The sequence below is a fragment of the Ciconia boyciana genome, chromosome 1 (assembly GCF_034638445.1).
Source record: "Ciconia boyciana chromosome 1, ASM3463844v1, whole genome shotgun sequence".
NCBI lineage: Eukaryota > Metazoa > Chordata > Aves > Ciconiiformes > Ciconiidae > Ciconia > Ciconia boyciana.
Genome location: NC_132934.1, coordinates 89,505,935 through 89,532,940, shown reverse-complemented (window position 1 = coordinate 89,532,940; position 27,006 = coordinate 89,505,935). Strand labels below are relative to the sequence as shown.

Here is a 27,006-nt window from a genome sequence, read left to right as displayed (position 1 = left end):
ATTAGCACTTAACTAGCAAGAGAATTTGTCAAGTGCTGACAAACAAGTAGATGTTGAAGGATAGCCAGAGTGTGGGGTTGGAAAGGAAACTTTCCCTCACTTAGCAGTGAAGCGCCTTGGATTCTCCAACGTTTTCTAATTTGCAGTCTACTTTTCTGACAAGTCTTTCCTTGGCAACCCTCCACAAAGCAGCAGGTTGAAATGGCCTGCTCTAATAGGCTTAGGCCTGCTAGAGCCTTCAGCTCTGGAAAGCTCTTCCCCTACAGACAGCATAAAATGCTTTATTGATCCCTATTTTCTCCCTGTGAAAGACACACTGGGTCATATTTTCAGGACGCCCTGTGAACAGGGGCTGGCTGTTACCTCGTATCCGCACAAGGTACGGCATACAGTGGCTGGAAAGCTGCCCGGCAGAAAATGACCTGGGAGTGCTGGTTGATAGCTGGCTGAATATGAGCCAGCAGTGTGCCCAGGTGGCCAAGAAGGCCAACAGCATCCTGGCTTGTATCAGCAATAGTGTGGCCAGCCGGACTAGGGAAGTGATCATCCCCCTGTACTCGGCACTGGTGAGGCCGCACCTCTAATATGGTGTTCAGTTTTGGGCCCCTCACTACAAGAGAGACATTGAGGTGCTGGAGCGTGTCCAGAGAAGGGCAACGAAGCTGGTGAAGGGTCTAGAGCAGAAGACTTATGAGTAGCGGTTGAGGGAACTGGGGTTGTTTAGCCTCCTTTAGAAAAGGAGGCTGAGGGGAGACCTTATCGCTCTCTACAACTACCTGAAAGGAGGTTGTAGTGAGGTGGGGGTCGGTCTCTTCTCCCAGGTAACAGGCGATAGGACAAGAGGAAATGGCCTGAAGTTGCACCAGGGGAGGTTTAGATTGGATACTAGGGAAAATGTCTTCACCAAAAAGGTTGTCAAGCATTGGCACAGGCTGCCCAGGGAAGTGGTTGAGTCACCATCCCTGGAGGTAATTAAAAGACGTGTAGATGTGGTGCTTAGGGACATGGTTTAGTGGTGGATTTGGCGGTGCTAGGTTAGCGGTTGGACTTGATGATCTTAAAGGTCTTTTCCAACCTAAACGATTCTATGATTCACACGAACTACACATCGTGAGAGCCACACAAGTACTTCAGCTTCAGTGTGTCACCAGGAAAGCTTTAATTGGATACTTGAAAGTTAAGAATAATGGTGGATTTTTACTGCATTTCCCAAGTTACATAAGGATGATCATTTTCGTGGCTTGGTAGCTGCTGGAAATGCTGTTCTGTGCTGGAGCACTCTGCGTTGCCCGAGTCAACTGTGCCACCACATGTAGGTATGCTGGATTTCCCTGTCTTCACTTATGTATTGCAAGCAACAAACACTTCTCTACTTGCACTTAGGGTTGAAATGGCTTTTCAGAGGTTCCCAGCACTTGTAGTAGTTTTTATCTAGGCGGTTGGAGGTTTGGAGGCCCCATTTGGTGACGGCCAGACTGAGGGACGATTCAAACATGAAGGCCTGTTGGGAAGAGGGAAGGTAGGTTAGGGCAAGAGAGCGAGAGTTTGCATCCAGGCAAGGTGGCTCTTGGTTTACCACAAACAGGAGTTGCACACATGGTCCAGCCCTGCCAAGTTCTGCCTCCAGCCCGATCAACTGAGGGGGAGAAAGCTCTTCAGAGCTGGCATTGCAATGCTGGTATTAACCAGGTCTCAGGAGTGACTTTGGATTCCCTGTGTACCCAGGAAGGCCAGGTTGTTCCAAAAGCGCTAGTTCAAAGTCTGTTGATGATCATCATTAGATTTTAGGGGGTGGAGAAAGGAGAACAGGCAGGGGTTTCGTTTCTTTGTCCATAGGCTAAGACAAAAATTAAATTAATCAGCATGAAAATTCCCAGCTTCCTGCTCAGGCAACAGTTATTGTGGGCAGATGATCAAAGCTGCCTGGCATTGCATGTCTCCAGGGGAGCTCCTGAGAGTTGAATGGTGCTGATTGGTAAGGGAGGTGAAGGCTGCAGCCGTTTGGTCCAAGTACTTTTCCAACTTGCTAGCAAGAAGCTAGGCTGTACTTTGACACAGCTGCAGTATACCGTGCTGTATTTGAAATCTTACTGGATCCCTTGGCTCCTTACCATAGTCCCTTCTGCAACCCTCTCAGGCTCCAGCTTGGCTTTGCTCGCCTTCTCAAAACAGTCAGCATCCGGCCCATGAGGAGTCATCATGCTGTGCAAGCTGGCCCCTCCAGGCTGGAAGCCTTCCTCCTTTGCTTCGTAGTGGCCTTTGATGAGCCCCATGAACTCACTCATGCAGTTCCCTGCAGGAGGCATAGAGAAGAGGTTTCAACACAGTGTGATTGGGAGGCATGACAGCTGGGCTGTGAGCTCCTTGAAACCCATGAGCTAAGCTGGGCCAGGCAGTGGGTGGAGTGGAGGTTCCTAAGCAGGGCATCACAAGAGAGGACATCAGGGATCCTGCAGGCGATGCTTGTAAAGCTGTACAGGTTTTATTCTGCTCTTAATTATCTGGATTCAGAAACCAAGAGCTCCCTAATGAGCATGCATTGATGTTGGTAGACCTGTGCTTTTCCTACCACCTCGAGCTGTGTAAGTACTACACTTGCATACGGACTGCATGGTGTTTACAGACTTGGATTAGAGATCTTAAAGCGCTGGAAAGAAAGTTCAGCATAATCATCTCTGTGTTACGGGCACTGAGGCACAAAATGCAGGGCCAGCATTTTGGTGAGGGAGCCTGGTCTGCTGTCCCAGGTTATAAGCTTGAAATAATTTTGTTTGATATTCTACCACCTCCAGTCCAGCCAGGTGCTTCAGTACCTTATGCTTTTGATTCGGCATTATTTACTTATTTCTCGAGAGCCACTGTATGCTCAAAGACAAGGAGCCAAATTCATCTTTCCCCAAGGAAGAATACTTTTAAGTAGACCCTCTGAAATCAATGGAGTAATATACCACTAACTTAGGTAAGGATGGCTATATCTAATCATTCAGTACTTACTGAGTTATGCTCCCTGTAAGGGAAGTACTTTAACAACTGCCATCCCATGCTTTCAGCTTTAGTAGACCTGATGTGACTAAACAATATAGCAACTTTCTGCTTAGCGGTCAGTTTTTGCAAAACCAGGACACGCTTCTGTAGCTATGTTATATATAGCCCTTTTAAACCACTAGTTCGATCTTCGTTAAGTACAATCCAGGGTCTGAAACGTTTAACAACAAAACTAATTTAGCTCAAAGCAGAGTTGGCCTATATATGTATGCAAACATTTATTAATTTTCATCCCAAGTTGTCAGTATCTCATGTAAGACTGGATTGTTACGGGCTTTTCGTTGAACTTGCTCATGTACTGCGCTTGGCACACTCAGACTGCTGTACAGACCCTAAGAGCTGGATTGCTAATGCATCTGCAACAGGACTCATACTATTGCTTAGGAAGAATGGGCTGGTGAGTAGGAAACCAGGCTAGGACTTAAGAGATTATCTGAGTCTAGTTTCTTATTCGTTCGCAGATTTCCTACATCACCCCAAGAACTTAGGTGCACCTCCATTCCCTATTGGTAAAATAGCATTGTCTTCTACGAGCAGGATGCTGTGAAGTTAAAATCCCTTAGTGGCCATTAGATATTATGTCCCACCGTGATGAGGATCACACAAGTACTCTCCCAGAGACAGATGCAGTATATGGTATAAAAGCTGTATCAGACACATTTTTCAACCTGTGGTCCGAGTAATTCACAGCCTCAGGGATGTAGAAAGGTGACCAAGAGAAGTCAGTATTTATGAGCTGCATAGCCACCTTTGTATGTGAAATTGTTACGGTGTTTAGGCAGAAATTTTTTGACCACCATTGCTATATTTATACTTGGGGCAAAGTTAAGGCAAGACAAAAACTGTGACTCTGAGTGCACCAAAGTTCTCTGAACACAGGCTTTCCAGTGCACCTGAGAAGAGGAGGCAATAGGGGATTTCTGGCAAACAAAATAGGCCTCTTGTAAAATATTTGGAGAGGGGAGAGTTCAGCAGCAGTGAGCTTGTGCTACTCCTACCCCAGAGTTGCTCTGTCCTGTTACACCTCTCTGATGGTACAACATTCTCATCACCGCACTAATTTCAGAGGGAACTAACGTGCAGCGTCTTGATAATTGACTGTTGCAATGTCTGCCTTACCCACTCAAGCTCTGCCCCTCCATGGCTGGGCTCGAGTAGACAACCAACCTGCTCATGATAAATTTAGTGCTTAAGCCTATGGCCGAGGTATGTGGTCAAGTGAGTAGCTGTGGTAGCTGTCTGCATGGGTACTCTTAGCTCACAACATGGACAAGAGAATGAGAGAATTATTTCAGCTGTCTTTTACCTCAGACTAAGCAAGGTTGAACAAGTTCATGTTGTTCAACGCAACAGGTCTGTGAAAAGTTAGCACAGCTCTGCTGATGCACAGCAACTTAATCGTGGTGGCTACGTGTCTCATCTTTTAGGGTCTAATAAAAGAGGTAACTGACCTGGCACTATCCCAGCCAGTCAGGAGACATGTTTCCATGTCACACTCATTATTGGGAATGAAAGCAGAATGACAGGGCAGGACTTTGCCTGTGGGATTTACTCAGATGGCAGCACAGCTGCCTACTGTGCTTGCAAGTGCCACTAATTCTGCCAGCCTCCAAGACGCTTGGAAATATATCTAAGTAGAGGAGGAGCTGGCTATTAAACTGGTTAGTAAGTGTGCAGAAAGCCTCTCAGCACTTCAAAGTGACCATAGTGTGACCTTGATAGCTTCTGAGATGGGGCCTTTTAGCTGTCGACAGAAGGTGTGCAGCATGAGTAAGCGTTCCCCCCTCAATCTCATAGAGCAGGTTGCCTCATCCCTACCCTGGCAGGGCAATCCCATGTGGGCAACTGGATTTCTAGCATCCATTCAATGCAACATGTGTCCATGCTCTGCCAGGATGAAACCAAAAAACTGCCAAAAAGAAGCCGGCTGGTGATGGCAACCAAATCCCCCCAAAATCAACCAACTGCCTGAGAAGGAGCCCAGTTCCTGATCTCTTGGCTTCTTACATGCCAGTGGTACCTCCATCACTGTGCAGGTGGTGAAGAAGGGCTCAGGAGAGCCAATTCAATCCTTTGCTGTAACTTTGATCTCACCCTGCAAGTGGCCTTGGGCGGCTCTATGTCTCTCTGCTTCTTGCCACCTGTGATGTCGTATTTTCCTTTCTCCTGTTCTTTATCTATGTACTCTAATGAGATATTAAGCAATTCATGGCTGGATGATAGGAAAATATCTGATGCATTTGTGCAATGTCAAGTTCAATATGCACCCAGTGTCAGTGGGAGCCCCTTGGGTACGGATGCATCCATCTGTGCAGACACCACCAGCCATCACCTCTGAGTTTTCCTGAGGTGCTCTAAATAGGAACATCTTTGGGTTAGTTCGTTTTCCAGGGAGGACTGACTGACTCCAAGAAGCTGACTCTAACTGTGCCAAGGGCAACAAATCAGACTGCTTCTTCCCCGCGCGTGCTGCCAAATGGAGGCTTGTTTTTTCCCTGCAGTCCTGTACTCAAGCACAACCAACAAAGAGCTGACGTACGGTGGTAGTATGGTGGACGGAAGGTGTTGTTAGCTACCCCCCATCGTGGGGGGAATATGACAAAGTCAGCGAGTGCCACTCCAGGACGGGTTGACTTGGCTGTCAGGACAGTGAAGATAGAAGGATCCTGAAAAAAAGCAAAGCAAAATGCATGAAACAGAGCAGGGCTTAGAGCTATCTGCTCAGGTCATCCAGCCAGTAAACCTGACTGATACAGCCTCTCCCTTGCCAAAACACTTTTACCATCTGCACCTGGTGGCATGGGTGAGATTTGTGACCCTGTGTGACAGCACCCAGCATCTCGATCCCATGCTGAACATGGGAGGTAAGTGATGGGACTGGATGGTCCTTCCTTTAGGCAGCCTTGGAGAGCCTTCCATGCCCCAGCAATGATGCCCTTGGAGCCGGCGGCACAGATGCAGTGGAGGGACAGCCCCTGCAAGACGGGGTACTGTAATTCCAGGAGCAGTCTCCAGCATTCCTCCTACCACGAAACCGTACCTCTTCCTTAGCTGGTTACAGAGGACAGGAACATCCTGCTGGAGGCATCTAACCTCACAGCCCTGATTGATAGTTTACAAACAGGGAGAACAAAGTGCAGAGAAATTAGGGCTTGTTTCAAGGATTTTTGAAGTTCCTAGTCCAGCAAAGTGATTTTCTGGGCTTTGATCCCAAAACCATCCTTCTCCTGGCAGGTTTTTCTGGAGTTTAAACAATACTTTCTGTTCGTTGTCTCACTAGAAATGCTCCAGTCTCCTTGCACACCCACTTGCAGAAGCAGTGCCAAGAGATGGCATCGCTGCGGGCACCTCTCCCACTGGGCTGGTTTCCTTTTTAGAAGAGCTGCTCACATTAGTTTTGGCTTTAGCTATTTCCCATAAGATCTAGAAATTATTGCAATGAAAGCTGCCAGCTCTTCAAATGAATTTCAGTGCTGGGCTCAGAACCCAGCACTGAACCAGGGAAAGGAGTCTGTGCAATTGCAAGAAATAAATCAAGGGAAGAATTTGAAGCAGAAGTCTTTTAGCTGAGTTGCATGGTGTGTGTTGGCTTCAGTATTCAGTTCTCCTCCAGGGCGCAGAAATTCTATGCTAAGCTGCATAAAGCTGTTTAAGAAGCTGATCAACCTCCAGTTATGACTGTACCACAAAGGAGGTTGTCTTTGTCTAAAAGAGCTTGGTTTGGGCCCAGGGAAAGCAGCGCAAGAGATTTTACACTGTTTCTTAGAGCACAACATATTTTTTAACAGGTGCTGAGCACGTGGAGCTCAGGGCGAACTTGGATGGTATGGTATCCATGCAGTATTGCTCTGCCTTGCCCAGCTCCAGAACTTACCGCGTGGTCAAAAGCAACAGAATTAATGACCATGAATTTTTCCAGATGGTATTTGTATGGCGCGTAGTTCCCGTGCCAGGCCACAACATTGAAAGGGGAGAAATCCTACCAAAGCAAAGAGACAGAGGGTTACCATATACAGCCTTCCAACTTGCTGCACATATGCAGGGCACTGCTCTTTCCCAAATTAAAAATGGGTTTAGTGCTGGTGAGAGGTACACCGGCAGCCTGGAGCATGAAGCCCTTTAGGCACAGCCTGACACTGTGAGGACGTGGTTTTCCTCAGCATTTCCACTTGGTGAGCCTCAGCCCTCCCTCTGGGGTTTGGTCTCTAAGGGTTTCAAGTGCCCAGGCAGTGCTTGAACAAGGCCAGCTGCAACACTGGCTCTCTGATAAGGAAACCCTGGCTTTTTACAGCAGCCCCAGCTCCTCTTTTCTACTCTGTTGCTATACACTTGTGAAAACAGTGAGGCAAAGACCATTGTTGAGTCTTTGGGCAACCAAGTCCTCACAAACACTTTCTGCCAGACAGAGGAGGCTCGACTGGGAAGATGAATGACCCAACAAGGCAAGGGCTCAGTCCTGCTCCACTTAACCCAGCAGGACCTCCTGAGACTACATGCATGCTACTGAGTTGCGTATCCCAGGCCATGCACTGGCAGTCGCTGCGCTTCAGTGTTACCTGTTCTCCCAGGGCATCCTCACCTGCTGGGCTGCAAACAGCTTGCCCTGGTATTTGCTGATCACTGTGTAGCCCCCTGGCACTTGGCGGTCCTCGTACCACGCAACGGGCACCAAGAAGTCACGTGGGTTGGCCAGGCCATTGGCTCCTGCAAAAGAAAAAGAGATGCCAGAGCTCTTTGGGCAACCTGCAAGCAAGGTGAGAGGCTGGCACAATTTCCTGGCTTCGTGGGTGACCTTCTGCATTCTGAATGACCTTACTGCTTCTTGGCCCACCACAAAATCTGAAATAGTCATGTATTTGTGCTCCTACAAGTAGGTAATTGTAATACATCCTAGCATTTAAGTCCATGCTCCCCTTATGTGACTAAGACAGGTCTCCCCTAGTTCCCTTCTGAACAAGATTAGTACTTCATCCTCAAGTAAAGGCATGTAACAATTAGGAATTAAGCAAAAAATGGAGGGTGAATTGCTCTCTGTTCTGGACATCCTGCTGGTTGGACACTCAGCCATGCAGAAGTTACGAGGCATGTCATGAGGGGTCCAAATACATTTCTGAATGCTTGCAAAAAGAGTAATAAAATAAGGGCTAGTGATACCTACAGACTCTGGGCATACTGAGGGGTCGGTTAGCGTGAGGAGTGCATTTTCAAAGTGCAAAGCACCACACAGGTGCTGAAGTATTCTTCTTCTTATTAGTATTATTGTTACAAAGTGGTTTTGAATTTCTTGGATAAAAATGCAGGCATTACTACCTGCTGCTAAGGTTTAAGAGTCAGTGCTTTTCTCCAGCTGTCATTTTTCAAGTGAAAAGTGAAGTTAGAATAAAGTAAGACTGAAATACAAAGGATCTTGGTCTCTGAGGGGAAGGTGGGTAGGTGGTGAGAAGAGGAGCTCTAATAATTACCACCTCTTGCAAAGGTTTACAGGCAAGTGCACTCATTTTCTTTTCTCCAGAAAGTAACCTTATAATAGATTCTTGCCTTCTGGAGACCGAAAAAAAACCCCAAACCCAGTCCAACAGTGTCTGAAAAACTAGCTAATGGGAAAAATTGTTACAAACAGGCTGGGGCAACAATACGAATAATCAAGTGGAGCAGGCACAGAGTGCAAGAAGTGGGTGAAGGCAGGTAATCTCAGCTGGCTGAACAGAAAGGTGCTGAAAAACCACTGTAGGCTCAATGCAGAAAGAGATGTGCCCAGCACATCACATGGGAGAGATGCTTGAGCGGGGTCCCATTAGATGGCTGCAAACTGGGTCGGTTCCCCACCGCAAGAACGACCGGCTTCAGTTTCACTATGGCCATGAGATGTTTGCAAAGGCCCTCTGAATGCAGATGGGTCACGCCAAGCTTGTTACTGATTGATAATACCTACTCAGTTTACTTCAAGCATGGCCAGTCTCTTAGATCTCACCGAGAGCTATAAAACAAGCCCAGTCTAGTGGGGAAAAAAACCCAACCCAACCTAAAATGAAAAACAGCCAACCTCAAAACACCAGTCTGAAAGTGGAGAACTATTGGTAAGGTTTTGTAGTTATTTTAGCTGTTACAAGGGAAGTTTCACTTCCTTTCCCTGAGACAATCTTAGTAGCAGTAACCAGGTGTTTTCCTCAGCAAGAAAAGTTTGGAGTTGAGTACTCCAGGGATAAGGAAGGTGAAATAACCTGAGCTGAGCACCTCAGGCTGGGAAATCACAGTGGGGATGGCAGGGCTTCAGATGCCGTGCACCCTCGCAATATCTTTGTCATGGCAGCAAGGGGCTGTGCCTTCATGCTCTGTGACATTGCACAGACCAGGAGGCAGCTGGCAGAGAGGATCTGTGATTTATGAGAGAGCAAGACCTGTGCTCAGTGAAGGCAGATCTGCCCTGGCAGCACAAAAAGGAGATGCGAATGTGTTGCTGATCCCAGTCCTGTGCTACTTATTTTATGATTTCGAATCCTCCAAGGAGAACAGCTTCTGACGCTGAGGCAATCTAGGCTCTAGAGCTCTAAGGCACCTCTGTTCACAGAGGTGTGGGGAAAAACACTTGATTAAATCTAAAATGGGGCTTCAAGAATATCTGTTGCCTCTGAAATCTGCCTTTCCTTTTACTGCGTAAATTATCTCCTATTCCTCCAGTTTATGCCATATCTGTAAGTAAGGGGCATCAGTGGTGATGGCCTTTTGAGTTTGTTTTGGTAGGAACAGATTCAGAGCCAGCAGATGGGGACTCCCAGATCAGACGGGAAGAGAGAAAGGGGAAAAGGGCAAGAGAAATGGTCCCTTCAGTCCCAGGGGAATCTTGGCACAACTGGGCTGTCACATTTTTTTCGGGGGAATGCTTGTTCTGCTGGGGAATAATGGTGCCAGGATGGAAAGCATTTTTGGGACGGAGTGTGTGCATAGGAGGATTTATTACGTAGGAGATAAAAGCATGGATTGGGGCTTGTAATTCCTTGCTGTCTCTATGAAATTCACTGTAGGTCTGATGGGAGGTTGTTACCAATGGGTCCCAGGTCAGGCAGCTCGAAGTGTGCCCCATACACCTCCAGGATGTAGCCTCTGGTCTCTCCAAACACCTCCACACTGAAACGCATTCCTTGCTGGAAAATAAAGGAAGATACTAGGATCCCCCCAGGACTTTTCTGACAAACCATGAACAGCTGAATGCAGGAGCTGGCTTGCTCCAATGTCAGGGTCTGAGCCATGGGCAAGATGCATTCAGCCCTTACCTGGATGACACAGATTTCATTGGGCTCCACTAGCATCTTCCCGAACTCGGTTGTGATGAGCAGTTTCCCATGCTGGGGCACTGTGGAAACAAAATGCAGGCAGAGGAGCTGAAGTGACGTGGTGAATGCCTTCCTCTCTGTCCACCAAGAGCACCTGGGCTCCAAGGAAGAGCAATGGGCCCTTTCTGACCCTGCTTCACAACGGAACAGGGCTCCCTCCCCCATGCAGAGCCTTGTAGCAGAGATGCCTGCACTGGAGGGAGAGCTTCCAGACTGGCCACATGGCCCCCACCTTACAGCAGGTGCCTGCATGAGGTTAAGCCGTCCATCACCTCACGCTCCCTTGATGTAGGGTTTGTGCTACACATGCTAAGTCCAGGTAAATGGGTCTTGATATATTCAGGGCTATACCTGTCCATATCATGATCTTCATGTAAAATGGTGCAAGTACCCATCCTTGTCATGACCCTGGCAGTGTGAGATGTCTGAGAATAGCTAATTCTCCCTGCTTCCTGAGGGTAGAAGTAATACTTCACTAATGTCTGCATTATTTTCCTGGACTGTCCTGGCACAGGAGATCTCATATTTTGACTTGAAAAACTAGTGGATTTACAAAACCTGTCCTAGCCCTTTTCCTTCACAATAGTGAAGGAGGTGAGTGAGAACAATTTAATAGCTATTTTATGGGAGAATTGTTTCTGTTGGTGACCCCAAGGCATTTCTGTCCCTTGGTCAAGAAAGATACACGGAAATATCAGGCTTCTGATACCACTCAGAATAATTTTTGGCATGTGCACACTTTATGTGCCAACCTCAACACTCATCGTGGCAGTCTGGTTGCCTGAGGCTGGCAGAGCATGGGAGCTAAGCTGCCGTGCCAAATACTCTTGGACTGAAGCAACAAAGGCATCTAGCTGTAAACTGCTCAGAAATCCTGAGGCTTATGTTTTCCAGAAAACCTCCGCCTGTGGTGTGCCTAATACCAATCTGGGGAGCACTGGGAAACGATCCCTGAGCACCGTGCTCAAAAACAAAGTTGAGGTCTGGCACAGATGTGTGCTCTCTGAGCTGCACAGGAGCGGTGCAACCTGCCCAACAGCCCAGCTGGTGCCAGACCACCAAATCTGGATGGCAGGAGGGTGGAGCCAACCCTCCCGTCCAAATCTTGGCTGTAGAGCCCAGGCTCTAGAGGAACAAGAGGCAGGCAGGTGGCAACCCAGGTAGACCCTCGTGGGGGAAAGGAAAAGCCGAAGCATCAACTCACCAATTAGGAAGTCGCCATCTGAATTATAGAGGCATCTAAAGAAAAAGGAGAACAGGAAGGTCAAGGTGCTGTAAGCCCCAGGCACACATCATGACCACAGCTGGGGAATTTTGAGCTGGGAGATTGACATGGCAGAGGTCTCCCCTTCGGCACCAGAAATGCTATTTGCAGGTCAGTGAATGCAATATACAGGCCCGTGTAGGGAAGGCAGGGGGGTTTAATGTGCATGGCCTGGAAACAGGATCTCCTCCAACCTCTGCCAGGTCCCTGCCTTTGTGGCTATGGGTGCATCAGGTGTTGTAAACTGGGGAGCAGGGCTGACTTCCCCCATGAACCGCTGCAGAGGGTAGTGATGCCCATCAGAGGCTGCATGCATGTTGACCTCTAAGGAGCAGCTCTGGTCCCTGGGACGAGAGCACCTGGATCCAACACATCCCCTCTTGCTGCATCCCCATGCCCAGCTCCCTCCTTCTCTTGGTGGCTCCCCGCCCAGTCCCCCAGTGCTCGGCCATGGAGCACAACCTGCTTCACAAACACCTGCCATGGACACCATGAACACCTTTGCCTGTGCACACAGGAACACAGGGACATAGAGACAGCACCGCTGGGAGCAGCTGGACTCCAGCGCAGCAGCAACAGACATACACACGCAGGCAGCCAGCCCAGGGCAGCCCGAGCCTCCAGAGTAGCCGTCACTGACCTGTCAAGCATGGAGGTGTTGCAGACAAAAATATGGACGGCGATGCCGTTGCGTCCTCTGGGCTCACCAGCACCACACAAGGTATGCAGTCCCTACAGGCAAACCCAAAGCACTGGGAGTGAGCGGCAGGCAGCGGGGCAGGGGCCAGCCCCCTTTCCTCCCCTCATCCCACCCCCTTGCTGGGGCTCACCCCCTCTCCCTGCTTCCTGTACCACTACCAGCCTGTCCGCATATGACCTTTGGCCAAACACGTTGGCTTTACTTGAATATCTCAAGGGCTTCTTAGCAATCCATGTAAGCCTGTGTTTTCCAGCCCAGGGACTGGGGAGAGCTGGGGATTAGGGCTTTTTTGAAGAGTCCCTTGAAACGCAACAAAGAAAATCAGGTCTGCTGTCAGGTGGTTGAAATCTGGGATCCTCTCCCCTTCCACAGATGCTCTGCGAGCCCAGAGATGTCAAAACCACTGCTGTTAGTCCAATGCTGAGCATCCTGTGTGCCCTGCTACCCTCTGAGGGGGAGCAGAGATGGAGGATGCCCAGGTGCCCAGGTCCCCCAACTTACGCTCACAAAGTCCAGCTTATTCTGAGGGGCTTTCGGGATCTCGAAAGGTTTCCATCGCAGCTAGATGGTGGCAAACAAAAAGCAAGAAAGCAATGCCAGTGGTTATAACGCAAACGGTGGCAATTCAAAAGAAAGCAGACCCCTGTCCTCCCCCCTGCTTCCCTGCCCTCTGCTAGCTGAGGTAGCTTTCTCTTTCCTCTTTGCCTTGCTTAATTTGGTTTACAGGTTTCTTTTGATTTATAGAGCTTTTTTCCTTTTTAATCATAATTTTGTAAAATAATTGGCAGGCCTGTGTAGTGCCAAGGTTAAAAAAATATCCTATGTAAAAGCTGTCTCTTCCTCTATTACTAAAAACGCTCTTGAGAGCAAAGAAATTCAGATGAGCCGGCTTTCCACAGCCAAATTGTCATGGTCCTGTGTTCCACTCCGTGCTGGATGATTCACTCCCTCCATGACCCCAGCATAACACTCCTGTTTGCTCCACCTCGTTTTCCCCACATCTGAAGCAGAAATATCTCTACCTGCGTGAGTGGGAGCTGCAAGCAGCACTAATTACTTCTTGCAAAGCTTGTTGAGATCTTCAGGCAGAAGGTGCCATAGGAGTCCGAAGTATTTATTACCGCTAATATCATATTAAGGGTCTTTGCAGCTCTTGGGGACAAGGTGCTGCAGCTGAGAGCCCCTCACTGCGGGGGGGGTTCAGTGCAGACCAACCCAAACACCCAAAATTAGGAGGATGTTGACATGGCCAGCTGCCACATGTATCCCCTGCATCGATACGCTTGACACCAGATGAAAGTGCCTGTGACTCTGGGCATCCACAAGAACATTTTCTTGCTTTTAGCTACCCAACCTGGCAGTTCTTGACATGTTTTCAGGCTGGTGCCCTGAGAAAACAAAGCTTATGGGAGTCTGCGTCTGTGCCTGCCGCTCCCAAAAATTTTGAACTATGTGAAATTTCAGCTAAATTTGAAAGGGTTACGAAGATACTAAATTCCCCCAAGCCTCAAGGAAGTTTTCCAAACCCAAATCAAAATGTGGGTGCCCAGGCGACTTGTCAGGCTCTTCTGGAGAGCTGGCCTCGGGAGGAAACAGGCAACTGCACCCAGCAAGTGCATCTGTGAGTAAAGCTGAGCAAAGCAGGGGCTCATCACTGATTAATCAGCTGCAGCCCAGGCGTGGCCCCGCAGCTTGGCCCTCTCCGCTCTGCTCTCCAAAGCCATCTCCTTCCCAAGGGTGTCCCACCGCCATAGCCTTGCAGCAGCCCTGGGTTGCCTGGGTCAGATCCATCCCTTGTCCCTTCCTCCCCTCATCCCATGCACTGCTGGGCAGAGCGATGTTTTCCTCCTCAGGAGACCTGGGCAGCTCCGTGCTGGTGCCTCCTCAGGGTCACACTGCTGGGGTGCTGGGCAGAGGGGACGAGGCTGCTGGAGACACCAAATACAGCCACCAGCACATCAGCTGTGACCCTTGCAAAGTATCAACACCTCACAGGTGAGCCAGTAAGATAGTGGTGAACCTCAGGTTTTGCCTTCAGACTTCTTTAAAGCGTGTTTTCCTTTGGTTTCTGAGACAGCCCTCCAGACATGAACCAGAGTCAACGCAAAGCACAGTCAGAAGGTGCTCCTGAGCCTGCTGCCACCCCCAGCAGTGGGACTTTCCCCATCTCCTGTTCATTTAATTGGCACAGCAGCTGTGAAGGCCAGTGGTGGCATCTCAATGTGAACTGTTGTCTAATGATTGTTTTAAGCCTTCAGAGTTGGGAACTGGGAACCATTGACAGAACCCATTGGGAATCACTGACAGAAAGGACACATGGAGGGACAAGAGAGAAGACCCAGAAGACAGGACAGAGAGAGAGAGGGAGAGGCAGAATGGGGAAAAGAAGATAAAAAAATGTCAGGTATAAAGATGGTCTAAAGTGAAGCAAATTTTCTCACTGAGGAATATGGAAGATAACAGTAAGTCTACAGATGAAATAATAAGTATAGCACAGTTCCCACATAACAGCTTCATTTTCACTTTGGTCCCTGTGGACATCTCCACAGTTGTCATTCCTGTGGGATGAGGAGAGCGGGAAATGTCATCCAGCCCATTGGTCGCAACTGAAAATGGTGTCTTGCCACTCTCCTCAGAAACGCTTGCAAACTGCTAAGCCACTGCCCAGCTCTGCGTGCCGTTCGTCCGGCGTGACTCTGCTGCAATTGGGTTTCACCGATGCAAGAAGAGAAGAACAAGCACCCTGAGCCAGAAGTCCAAGACAGCCAGTGGCAGCCAGCACTGGGTGCTTAAAATGGGGAAGCTTTTAGTGTTGTTTCCCCGCTGTATGATCCGTGAGCCTCCTGAGATACGGCACCTCTGTGCTTACTATTATTTTAGAGGTTTTCTCTCTTCAAGGTTTGTCCAATCACTTTTTGAACCCACCTGCGTCCTCTGGCAAGAAGTTTCACAGTTTATGCGTTGTTTTTTTTTTTTTAACGTGACATTCATTATTGGTATTCATTTTCTCCCTGCCTCTCAATCATAGCATCCCTTGGTCAGCTCTGTTCCAGGCTGGAGAGCTTTCTTCTGTTTCAGCATTTCTTGCACAGATGTCACCTCATATTTTTTAATCATCTTTGTCCCCTTTCCTGTTTTGTCCCCTGTGCTTTTTATAATTCTGCCATTGTCTTTGGGCAGCATTAAGGGATTTTTTTTCCCATTGACTTCAATGGACTTTGCATAAGGTACCTCCATATGGCCATCCTTTTAGATGGATGATGATCGGGAAAGCTCCTTAAATGAGCTGGGAGAAACACAAAGCACCACAGGGAAGCGTTGGTCTTGTCCAACAAACTGAACCTGGTCTCTGGCTCTGCTTCAGAGAGGATGAGAAGGAAAGCAGGAAGATGGCTCCCACTTACTGCTAGGAAATAACCTCTCTGGGTTTGATGATTGCCATTGAAAGCGGTGAGAGAGAGAGCGGGCAGGAGCTTCATTGCTGTTCCCTTAGGTAAAAGATATACCATACGTACATGGCTTGAGATGCTTGAGAGCCGGGCATCTTGGAATTACCGAAATCATAAATAACCGTAATGGTAGATGTGGGCTGCAAAGGGGCATCAGGGATGGGGGAGGTGGTAACAGAAGTCCTTGGAGCCTCATCTGGGAAAGAGCACCAAAGGGACCTAAACAGGAGCCTGTCACCACTCCTTGGTCAGTGCCTGGAAAACATATTCCAGCAGAACTGGGAAAGTATTTAGACAAATGGTGAGGCTGTTGGGAGGCTGGAAATTAGCTAGTGATGATGCATCAAAGGGCAAAACCTGAGAGGAGTAAAAACTGATGACCATGAGATGACGTTGAAAGGAGGCCAGCAGGAGAGAGTCAGATTAGCAAAGTCAAATGTTCTGGGGCTGGCAGGGAAGAAATCATGATTAAAGATGATGGCAAGGCCGTCACAGAGGAAGACAAATGCTGTATCTCTGCGCGACTCTCCAGAATGAAGCTTGATTTCCCACGAGGGCTGCCGAGAAATGGGCTGGCCGCCAGCAGCCTCTCTGAAAGCTGGGGAAGGAGGGGATGGATGGCAGAGACACTCTGCTGCTCTGCCTGCTGAGCTGGGGCATGATGAGCCTTTGATGGGGAACACTGAAGAGGAAGAGAACAGCCTGAGAGGTGGCCAACAGGAGCCCCCAAGGGAGATGCTAGATAGCACAGACTAAACCCTGTGACACTGCGGCCGTGCTGGGAAGCAGCACAAGCATCCATCGAGGTGGGAAGCAGCAAGCATCGCGTCAAGGGCTGTCCTTCCTTCGATGACCCGTAGGTGAGGAACAACAGGTGGCAGTCAGGACCCGGCTCCTGTGTTGGCCAGACCCCCAGCTCCCTACGGCTCTCCTCAGACCTCTTGCAGCTCAGTGCCTTTGCACCCCTGGTTAACTTAATATTTGACTGTCCTCCCAGCAGGACCAGGGCTCTTTCCAGCACAGTTACCTGGTTGGGGTCAGGTTCAACTTCATCCCAGTTGTGTGTCAAGTGGCCCTCCTCGAGAGGTTTGAAGGGTTTGTGGCAGACTGAAGGTAGGATCCGATACAGCCAGCTACAAAAAAAGGAAAAGACTTGGATTAGCCTGGGGAAGAGGTTAAACCCTCTGGGTGGCTGCCAGCTGATTGAGCTCCTAAAGGCATGAATAACATTTACATTGGTGGCAACTGGACCAAAAGGTGTATTAAATATCAAACACCAGCTCACAGCTGGAGACTTCCAGAGAGATGGCTTTTTATTATAGGCTCTAAATACAAATATATGCTGTTATATGTAGGTAAATGTCTATATGTGTGTTTACATATAATTACATATGTTTACATTCACGCACACACACATATATATATAAAATAAAGATACAGCTTTATCTATGGCTGAAATACAGCAATCTCAGGTGGAAAAAAGCCTGTTTAAACACAGCTACAAAGCAGCTCAGACGAGACAGGGATGAGCACAGTATCTAACTGAAAGTACAGAGGAGCTTTCAGGAGACAGAAGGTCACAGCCAGTATCTGAATTTGGATGGATTACTGAAAGTAGCATCCTATGCCTGGCTGGCCATGCCCATAGGACCACCAGTGAGCCCATGCAGCGAAGACCAGAGTTTTATGCGGGATGATGCTTCCTACTGCTGTAGGAGGTCCCCCATGCCTCCACCACTGCCTGGGACTGTCACTCTCCTTCCTTGCTGCCTGCTGTGTCCATGGCTGCAGCCCCTGCCGCCCCCGCTGCTCCAGCAGCTGCAGCCAGCATCCGCACGCCATGCCCAGGAGCAGCCAAGCCCAAAGCTGGGCTTTTAATCAGGTGAGAGAGCAGAGGTAATCAGGAAAGCCTGAGCTAGGCAGGGCTGCCAATGCCTTTGATGTGTTAACAACGGTGGTTACAGTTTGGGTGGGTGGGAGAGGGGAGGAGGGAGCTCTCCCTTGAGAGCTGGAAAATTTCCATCAAGGACATCTTCGTGCAGCAAACAATGATTCATCCCTTTCCCACGCACACCACGAGCTGGCACCAGCCCGGAGAGCAGAGCTCTGCTAGGCAGCTCCGATGATGCATTTGCCTTTCATTTGAATGAACAACAGAAGGGACAGAAAAGCCGCCGTGGGAGAAGCAAAATGAGAAAACCATCTTCTGCAATCTGGTCATGGCTGGAGCACAATGACCAGGACAGAGCTCTGGGATGTTTGCTGCCGGCTGGAACAAGCTGTCCCCAGCACTGCTGGGAACACAGGGTGGTAAGCAGTGTGCTGGGTACCTGGTGCTGGTCTGAGCCCCTGGCCAGCCCCAAAATGGGTGCGGCCTGAGCTAGCGCCTCAACGGCCCCAGCCGGCATGCAGGAGCATCCCTTAGGAGGAGGGAAGAGTCCTGCTCAGAGGCTTGGTATTGACACTGTCCATCAGGTGCTTACCAATGCCAGTCGCAGCGGTGACATTTTCGCAGGAGCATTAGGGCTGAGACCCCAAGGTTGTTTTGCACAGCACACAGCCCCCTTGGGACCATCTGGTGCCCGTGAACATCCCCTCCCCTTCCTCTCCTTGCTCAGAAAACCGTTTTGTTCCCCATACCATCACCCTCTTTCTCAGTATTTTCACAACCCACTCGCCCCACCCGACCATCCTCTCCCTCTCCTGTGGTTTTCTGCCCTTGCCCCTCTTCCAGCACATGGTGGAGGTTTTTGGATGCATGCTTCGCCACCTCCACCCGCCCGGGCTCACAGAAAGCACTGGTGGCATAGACGTAGCCTCTCCATTGCTGCCTGCCACTCGCCCCAAGCGCCCCACATCACCTCCCTGCTGCTGGGGGTCACGATACCTTCGCTTATTCGTGGGCCGGGGACAGGTGAAGGCAGAGCCCGAGAGCTGTTCAGCATACAGGCCGTACGGGCAGATTTGCGGGTTATTCTGAATGGGAGGAGAAGGAAAAATAAGGAGTGAGAGACAGCGGCATGGGATTTAGCTCTGGAGCTCCCGGCAGAGGACCGTAGCAGGTGCCTGGCGCCCTGATGCCATGAGGTGGACTGTGCTCCTGAGTCTGTGCATCAGCCCTGGTAGTCATATCTTCTTGCTCCTGTGAGGCTGGATGCCCTGTGGGTACCAGCCAGACCCCAAAACCCATTCCCACATGCAAGAGGCTACAGAAGTGCCCTAAGGAGTCGGCACAGCCATTGGGGCAACATGCCCGCTGCTAGAGCAAGCTGTATGGGGCAGTGCGTGGTAGGGTCGGCAACAGGAGCGTCAGGGAAAAGGGGATTATTCCTAGCGCTTACAGACTGCAAAGCAGACCGTTATTATGCACATATTTTTTCGAGACCAAGTGTTCAGATGGGTTGCCTCAGAGCATCATGTCTGTCTGGCTTTCCAGAGGGCTGATAAGGACTCGCAGCAGCTCCACCTTTGCTTCTTCCCTCCTACGCACTAAATGCCCCCTTCTTCTGCCCTCTGGGAGGGATGCCTAGAGCAGGCATTTTGGTGGTGTGCTGCTTCCTCCTGCCAGTGCTGTTTGCTGCCCAAGAGTGGGAGTGACCTGAGTGGGAGCCTTTGCTTTTTTGCAGGGCTTCTGCACAGTGACAGTCTTCCTTTGGAGTAAAAAGGGGGCACTTTCCCCTTTGCAGAGCCATGGGTATGACTAGCACAGGTTTAGCAGCCCCTGTGAGTTCATAACTGAAGGACAGATTCCTCCTTTTCAGAGAACAGAAACTAGACATTTTGATCTAAGTAGGCCAGCATCTATTTGTTTGAGATCAGCAAGAAGCAAAGGCATCCAAAAACTGCAGGAACTACCCCAGTGGGACAGTCATACACCATTTGCTATCCCATCTCACTCCTGCAAGGTATAGTTTAGCATCCTGTCATCCTGCTGCAGCTGAGCAGATCAGCCATCCATACAGTATCAAACATTGCCCTGACAGGTGGGCAGAAGGAAGAGGTAAAGCTCTCATAACGCACGTAGCTTCCAGCCTTCAAACTCCATCTTGTCAATATGGGTATGCAGTGAAGCAGGGGGATCAATAGCCCTTGTCATTTTTATCTTAGCCAGCACTACTGCAGATGCCGGTCTTATAAATACTGCAGAGGAGAAAGGATCCACCCCTGGGACTGGAGATTTTTTTGTCTAACTCGTTTTCAGGTTTTTCTGTTAACTCTTTGGACACCGAGTCCAAACTCTGTCCAGATGAGGCTACCTCCACCAGAAGCTGGAGGGGTCTCCTCGCGTGGAAAGTGGTGCTGGTCTGGGAAATCACGAGGAGTGCATCCACCACAGCCCACTGCCTGTTCAGACCAGCAGTCACCACTATTGATCTCCCAGTTTTAAGGTGCCTCTTCCTTACATCTTTTCTCCACCCATCTGCTATAGCCAGTCTCAGAAACAAGACACTGCACCAGCTGAGCCATCAGTCTCATCCAGCACAGCAGCTTTTCTTTCTTGTGGACACACCATAGGCTGCAATGCAGACCTAGGGGACATATAAACGCATTTAATCTGTTCTAGTGTTGTGTGTTACTATCCACACTGGCACACAACGTGTAAAACATCAGAACTGGGGAGATCCAGAAAACTCAGGAAAAGTGAAGGCTGAAGTTCCCTGTTTGACCTTAATTCTGCTGGCTTCTTTGCACAGAGGATGAAGAGGAGCTGACTTGCACCAAGGGATGTCACTGACTGAGCATAAAATGCTGCCATCCAAGTCCAAGGGATTACAGGGCATCCAAGGGAGGGCACAGTCAGCCTCAAAATGTGTGCTGGTGTAAAGGAGACCTGCGTAAAGGAGATGAGAGAGCTTTAATTCTTCAGGGTTTCGTTCTTGCCTCTGTGGACCGAGTGGCTAGCATCACATGGGTTGCGGTTCCTTTCTTTAAAACAGAAAGACGCAATATAATTTATTTTAATCTAACATGCTCAGAAATTACTTACTTTTAAGAATTAATCTGTTCGTTTATTACTACAGGTGTTCATGTCCCCTCCCTACAAAGAAGCTGCTCTCCTGCCAAAAGCTTATGAGCCAGCTTCATCGAACCCAGTGCCTACAGAAATCCCAAAAGCCCCCTCTCCTGCGTGAGCATGTCTCTCTGCCAAGCTTCAAACTTCTGCTGCGGTTTATTCCAGAGCCAATGGCTTCTTTCTCAGTGTGGCTGAGCCACTTCTATTGCAAACCACTTTTGGAAAAAATGGTGTTGAGCGGAGGTAATTTAGGCAAGTCTTAACCCCCTAGGTGAAACCTGGAAGCTCACGAGTAATTTAAAAATAGAAAGTATGAAAGGAAATCTTTAATTCTGATTTTTGCCAGCATCTTATTATTCCAGTCCTGCATAAAGAAGGCTCCTGGAGACTTTTGTGGTGGCAGAGAGAAAGGAAACACGTTAAGATGTAAGATGAAAAGAAGCCCAGGGAACAGATATTCCCTCTATTCCATGGCATTTTAATAAAGCACTTTAAAAAACTCAGTACCTGTCCCTCCGGTAAAGCTCCTGGACAGCGTGGATCCTCAGAAACATGTTCATTTCCAAATCCTGACATGTACTGTAAAATAAACCACACAACTCCTCAGTGTTTTGAAAATGCAAGCAAAACCTCTCCAGACAACCCGTCCATCTCTTCCCGTGCTTTTTTTCAGGCTTTTTGTATGCATTGAGACTTTCTCAAGTGATCTACTTGCATATTGCCACAGACCATTTTCACAGCTCCTGGGTTCGCTTCATTAGCTAACCGCGTGGTGAACTGGGAAGCACAGGCAGGATTTGCTCTTCTGCTAAATCTGCATGTACATATCGACCACATTCTGCACCATGCAGGCACTTGAGAAATAAGCCAAATATCACATATACTGTCAGACTCAAGAACAACAGGGTGATGTATAGGAAGAACTGTGCACCAACATTATGGAGGTGTGCTAGCACCATCCAAGTTAAATCTGACTTTGCTGGAATTGTGGATGTTCCAAAATCTGCAGACTGCCTTGCAAATTTGTGCACTGAGTCATGGCCCTCTGATGCTCAGGGATTGAAACTGGGAGTCATTTGGTTATCATGTTCTTCTGATACATCCCCATGACCATCAAGAAAAAGGTCAGGACATAGCTGGGATGAGGGAGGAAAGGAACCTTGGCTGGGACTTAAACTATGTCACTGATTTGCCCTAAATGAGTATCGCCCAGTTGGGCGTGAACTGTCCACCATGGTAGTAAGCAAGAATTAATCCATTACCAGGTGATAATATGGTTTTCTAGGGTGATGTATACCTGAGAGACCCATGGACGGAAGAAACCTTCTCCCATGCCTGCTCTGCCTATGGCTGCTGTGGTCCGAGGGAGAGCACGGCTAAAAGCCGCAGGACCCCAGAGGATGCGGCTCCCAGCTTTGTGGCATTGAGAAAAGCCCCACAGTAAACCTGAGACACACAAGGGAAGCAGGTATAACAGAGACCTTAGCTTTGCACTGACAGAAGTGTAAATACAGTCCCTTCAGATGCTATAGAAAGGCATGAAGCAACTCTGTTGAACTCTGCATGAACGCAGAGGTGTTTTGGCAGCGATCAATGGTTCAGCTCCGTGGCCTGGGGAGAGAGTTAAATATTAATGCTCCCCTCTATCAACTGCAAGAGTAGCTGGGCTACTCAGCTGCCTTCACACAGCAGCACTGGGATGGCAAAGCCCAGGAGTCCCAACACTTGGCTGACACATGCATGCTTGCTGCGACGGGGTGGCTGCAGCACTGCAATGCTGCTGTGCCCCAGCAGCTGCCTGGGGGCTCCAGTGCTGAGCACTTCTTGCCCAGCAAGCGGCAGGCAATCTCCCTTGGTACGGTGTGACATGCTGGGAAGCACAGGTCTGACACGAAGGTGGAGTGACAAAGCCCCTATATTATATTTTATTGTATGGGGTTTTTATGTTTTATTTTATTATATGCTTATTATATTATTATAGTGCCTGGATTATTTCCCCCAGGGGTTCTCAGCCTTGTGCAATTTGCAGCCCCCCATAGAAATTTCCCAGTGTAGCAGGCACTCAGAGAGCAAACCTGAAACCTCCTGAGAAACCCTGTGCTTTCCTCAGGCGCCTTTCAGCGACCTGTAAGAAAAGTCCATTCCCAGGGGGAGCCAGGCTGGCTGGAAGCCCTGCTCAGCCTGAATCTGAAAACATCTCGGTTTCTGTCGGTTCAGGGGGCATATTTCTCTCCTTCTTACAAATTAACGTACATCGCTAGGACTCTGCTCTCCACTGGGTTCTGCAAGAGGCATATTGATATGCAAAGCAGCAGGTCACCTAAGCAGCCTTGGCAAATGTATTGTACTGGAGCACTTCTTTCTTTTTTTTTCTTTCTTTTTTTTTTCTCCCCTCTTTTAAACGGAAATGCAGCAGTATCTGATGGGACTGCAGCAGTTCCAGAATTAACTGAGACCTCCGCACTGCACCCTCCTCTACCAGCAACACAAAGGTGGTGGGAGCATTTGCCTGTGGGGCAGCCTTGATGAAAAGGGGAGGAAAGGGGGAAGAGGAGGAGGAGGGGGGCATGCTGCTTTTCTGGAGGCATAGTCAGCAAGGCCCAGCAGGCTCTTCCATTAGCACAGCAAGGAGAGGGTTAATGCAACGTGCAGGCTGCTTTGCTGAGCATCACCTGCAAAATAATCGACTTAAAGCTGGTGGAGAGCTGGGAGGGGACAGTCTGCGGTTCTCTGGTGGGTTTGCATATCTGGTAACCAGCGTGTGCTCCCCAGCAGCCCCCTGCCACGCTGCTGGGGTGAGGGGGAAGGAGGCATAGAGATTTTGCTTTGGGAAATCCATCCCCTGTCCTTCAGGCTAAAAAGCTGGTGCCCTGCACCATCCACATCCCCAAAAGCCCCTTTGCTTCTTCTTGCTGGGCCAGGAGAAGGAAAGAAAACCAATTCAGCAGCAAGCATCTCGTGCCAGCAGCTGCTCCGTGCCCATGTTGGTGCTGCACAGCACCTCGCCCGGCCCCACGCAGGCGGCTGGCTGCCGAGTGCAGCGATGCAGGCAGCTTCCCACTGGGCTGGATGGAGGGCCGCTGCCTTCCTCGGTTGCGTATCACCAGGGGCTGCAGAGCCGCTGGTCATCGCCCAGCGATGCAGGAGGCTGGGTGGTCTGGGGCAGGGGAGCTGAGTTGGGGAAGAGGCAGTGTTTGGGAGAGGGTGGCATTGCCCTGCTGCCCTGAGAGTCGGGGCAGATGCTGCTGCATCATTATTTGGTCAAAGTAATTCTTCCTTGCCAAGAAAAAAAAAAAATAACCCTCAGGTAACTGCATCGAGGGATGAAAAAAAGGCATTGGCAGGACTGCAGCTGCGGGAGGGGAGACATCGTCCTACCTGTGATTTATCACCCTGAGTGTGGCTCCAAGGCTTTGCCTAGATGTTCAGTGTGGCTTTTCTGATTCACTCGTTTTATTTTGTCTTTCCCTGTGGCAGACCTCAGAGAGGCTTCTCTCCTCTCCATGCCCTTAGGGGTCAGTGTCAAACACTTTTGGCTGCCAAAAATAGCTGCGCCACACCAGCTCCCCGGTGCATCAGAGGTGTCATGCTCCAGGGCTCTGGAGCACTATGTGGGGACTCTGCTGATGTAGGTCGGTCTGGAGCAGCAGCGCAAGGGCCAGGCACACCACAGCCCTTCTCCCTGCTGACCCTCTGAGCCCACCTCCCAGCTCTCAGTTTGCGTTGCACAGCGTGGCCCCAGGCCAGGGGAAATGACCCCTTTCTGCCTGCCTGGCACCCGCACCAGAGCATCCTTCCTGGGTGAAAAAAACCTGGAAAGATGGGAACAAACCCTTCTCCATGAAATGGCACTGTGTTTTTAGTCCGAAGTGACCTCCCTCTAGGTCTCTGCCTGGCCTCCACAGTTCCTAGCCATGTTCTAGGTATCTCCAGGTTGCATAGGTTGATGGGCACTATTCTGGTAATTGAGCAGGTGGTTTCTCTGTAAAACAAAAAGTTCTCTGTGGTCCTTTGTTTTCACTTCTGCTTTAATTACTGTTGTTGTTATTTTGTTCGAGATCCTGTAGCTTTTTATGCAAACAGGACTTTAGGAATTCATCTGACTCCACTTTGTTTTTGTTTTGTCATTTTTCAATAAAATGGGAGAGATAAAAGCCCAGCACAGCATAAAAAATTCAGCAAAGCTCATTGATTGGAATAACCAGGATGCAAAGCAGAGTGCTCGCAATGGGTGTCGTGCTCTGACCTATAAACCATAACCTTTTATTCACTGGATTAGACAGCAGGCATGGGAAAAACGCATTTGAAGTCTGAACACATAGACTGCAAAATAATTAAGGCCCTTCTTCAAATGCTGCATAATACATTTCTCTATCAGCTCCTGCTGCAGGACACAGGAAAACAACATTCATCTCTAGACAAAAGGCACGGCACTTTGTATCAGCTCAGACCAGTCAACACCAGAGCGTCTAACACAAACCCGCAGAAACAAAGAGATGAGCACTTGGGGCAACAAGCAGGGCAGGTCTTTCACCCTCTGCACGGGGGTCCACAGCGTCCTTGTGGGGGTAAAACCAAAGCACCCAAACTGGAGCTCTGCCCTGGTGCTGCCCCAGTGCTGCAGGGCCAACAACCCCAGCAGGAGCTGCCATCTCCTCGACGTCTCGCCAACCCTCTGCTCCAAAAGTGCCGGGCATGGTCCAGGGCCAGACCCTTCCTGAAAGGATCTGCCTAGCTCCAAGGTGGGTCAGGGCACTTGGTGGAGGAGGGAAGAGAAGGACGGATGCCAGGAGCAGCGAAGAGGAAGGGTGAAGCAATGTTTTTGGAGGAAAGATGTAAAGAGAAGGTGGGCTGGGGAGAGGTGACAACGGGGTATGGATGTGTATGACGTCTTGGAGAGGAGGCTCTGGCAGAGCAGCCCATTCCCGTGGCCAGCTCTGGGCAGACCTGTGCTCAACCTGCAGCCACAGTCACAGCAGCCAACAAGGTGTTAGGGTCCGCTAGGAACGAGTCAGAGACAGAGACAGAAAATGCTGTCAGGCCACTCGTCCGGAGTGGTATGGGGGCTAAGCTGCCCCGCTGCTGAAAGAGGATGGTGAAAGCTGGCAGGGGATCAGGGACAAGCAAGGAAGAAGCACGGTGAAATTTTACTGTATGAGGAGACAGGACACTTCAGAGATGAATAAGAAGACTTGTAAGACCACTGCGTAAAATAATGAACATTGCAGAAGGTGCTGAAGGAACACACACATATATCTCAGGCACATCCAGAGCTAGGAAAAGGCCTAGTAACAATGACAGCCCCGAAGTCTGGGGAGAAACACGACGGTCCTGTACAGGCTCTCGACACCCACAGTGGTCCTGGGGTCAGCCCTTGCCGCTCCTGCCTGCTGCAGCGTTACTCACGCTCCCCAATGGCCCCAGGGCACCTGGTCCCCCATGCTGCCACAGCGAGGTGCCGATGAGGTTCGGGGTTGTGATTCTCGCATTCCTATGCATGAGCCAACACACCCCACCCTTCTCCCGAAACTCCCCCGTGCTCTGGCAAACGGTGGCAGGGAAAGCTCCCGCTGGCTGCCCCGCAGGGGCTCGGAGAGGAGGGGATGGCCGGAGCCCCGGTGTGCTGGTGTGCCCTGTGCAGGGGACTGAGAAACTGCCCCAGGATGGAGCCGCTGCTCCCCGTGGCTGCTGGGGAAGATGACGGCCAGGGTTGCAACATCTGGGCAGATGTTACCAGCCAGATTTCATAGGCTGAGGGGGAAACACCCCCCTGGCAGCCGGGGCAGGAGGAGGGGTGCGTGTGGAGGGTGGGGGAAGGACAAATCCTGCGATGAAGAGGTCCTGCGCTGGGACAGCCTGACCAAGAATGATTTCCAGTGGAGGAGAAGAGGGAGAGAAAAGCCTATTTATAGATGAAACACAGCAAAATACTTTATCCCAAGAGAGCTTTAAAAACACACCTTGAAACACAAAAGAGGGGCACATTAAAATGAAACAGACGGCAAAAAAACGGTGTCATCAGAGAAGAGGCGTCCACAGCAAGCACTGGTGGGTCGCAGGTGCCCGACCGCTTACCTGCAAGCCCGTCATACTCCTCCTGGTCCTCCTCCTCTTGGAGCAAACACAAACCCCAAGCAGGTATCTGGGCGAAGCAGCCTGCCAAGCAAAGCCTGCTAGCTGGTCGACCGCGCCGGGCTGGTGGC

General features: G+C 49.7%; 1 protein-coding gene across 1 annotated transcript; it reads right to left on the bottom strand.

The window, feature by feature from the left end:
* Positions 1 to 1,369: 1,369 nt before the first annotated feature.
* Positions 1,370 to 27,006, bottom strand: HGD (homogentisate 1,2-dioxygenase). Its single transcript, XM_072851116.1, has 14 exons — positions 26,879 to 27,006; positions 21,311 to 21,382; positions 18,677 to 18,765; positions 16,817 to 16,922; positions 12,842 to 12,901; positions 12,281 to 12,372; positions 11,581 to 11,615; positions 10,317 to 10,396; positions 10,088 to 10,187; positions 7,625 to 7,749; positions 6,920 to 7,024; positions 5,585 to 5,711; positions 2,112 to 2,293; positions 1,370 to 1,501 (listed from the first exon to the last, which is right to left on the bottom strand). The coding sequence occupies exons 1-14, from the start codon at positions 26,891 to 26,893 to the stop codon at positions 1,370 to 1,372; spliced, it is 1,320 nt and encodes a 439-aa protein (XP_072707217.1). The 5' UTR covers positions 26,894 to 27,006.

What these genes read in the sequence shown, in the direction of transcription:
- HGD (XM_072851116.1), bottom strand. An exon ending in AGCTGTTTGCAGCCCAGCAG is followed by an intron (nt 7,025 to 7,624) that starts GTGAGGATGCCC and finishes TTGCTTTGGTAG; the next exon opens with GATTTCTCCCCTTTCAATGT. An exon ending in GGGTTGCAGAAGGGACTATG is followed by an intron (nt 1,502 to 2,111) that starts GTAAGGAGCCAA and finishes TCTTCCCAACAG; the next exon opens with GCCTTCATGTTTGAATCGTC.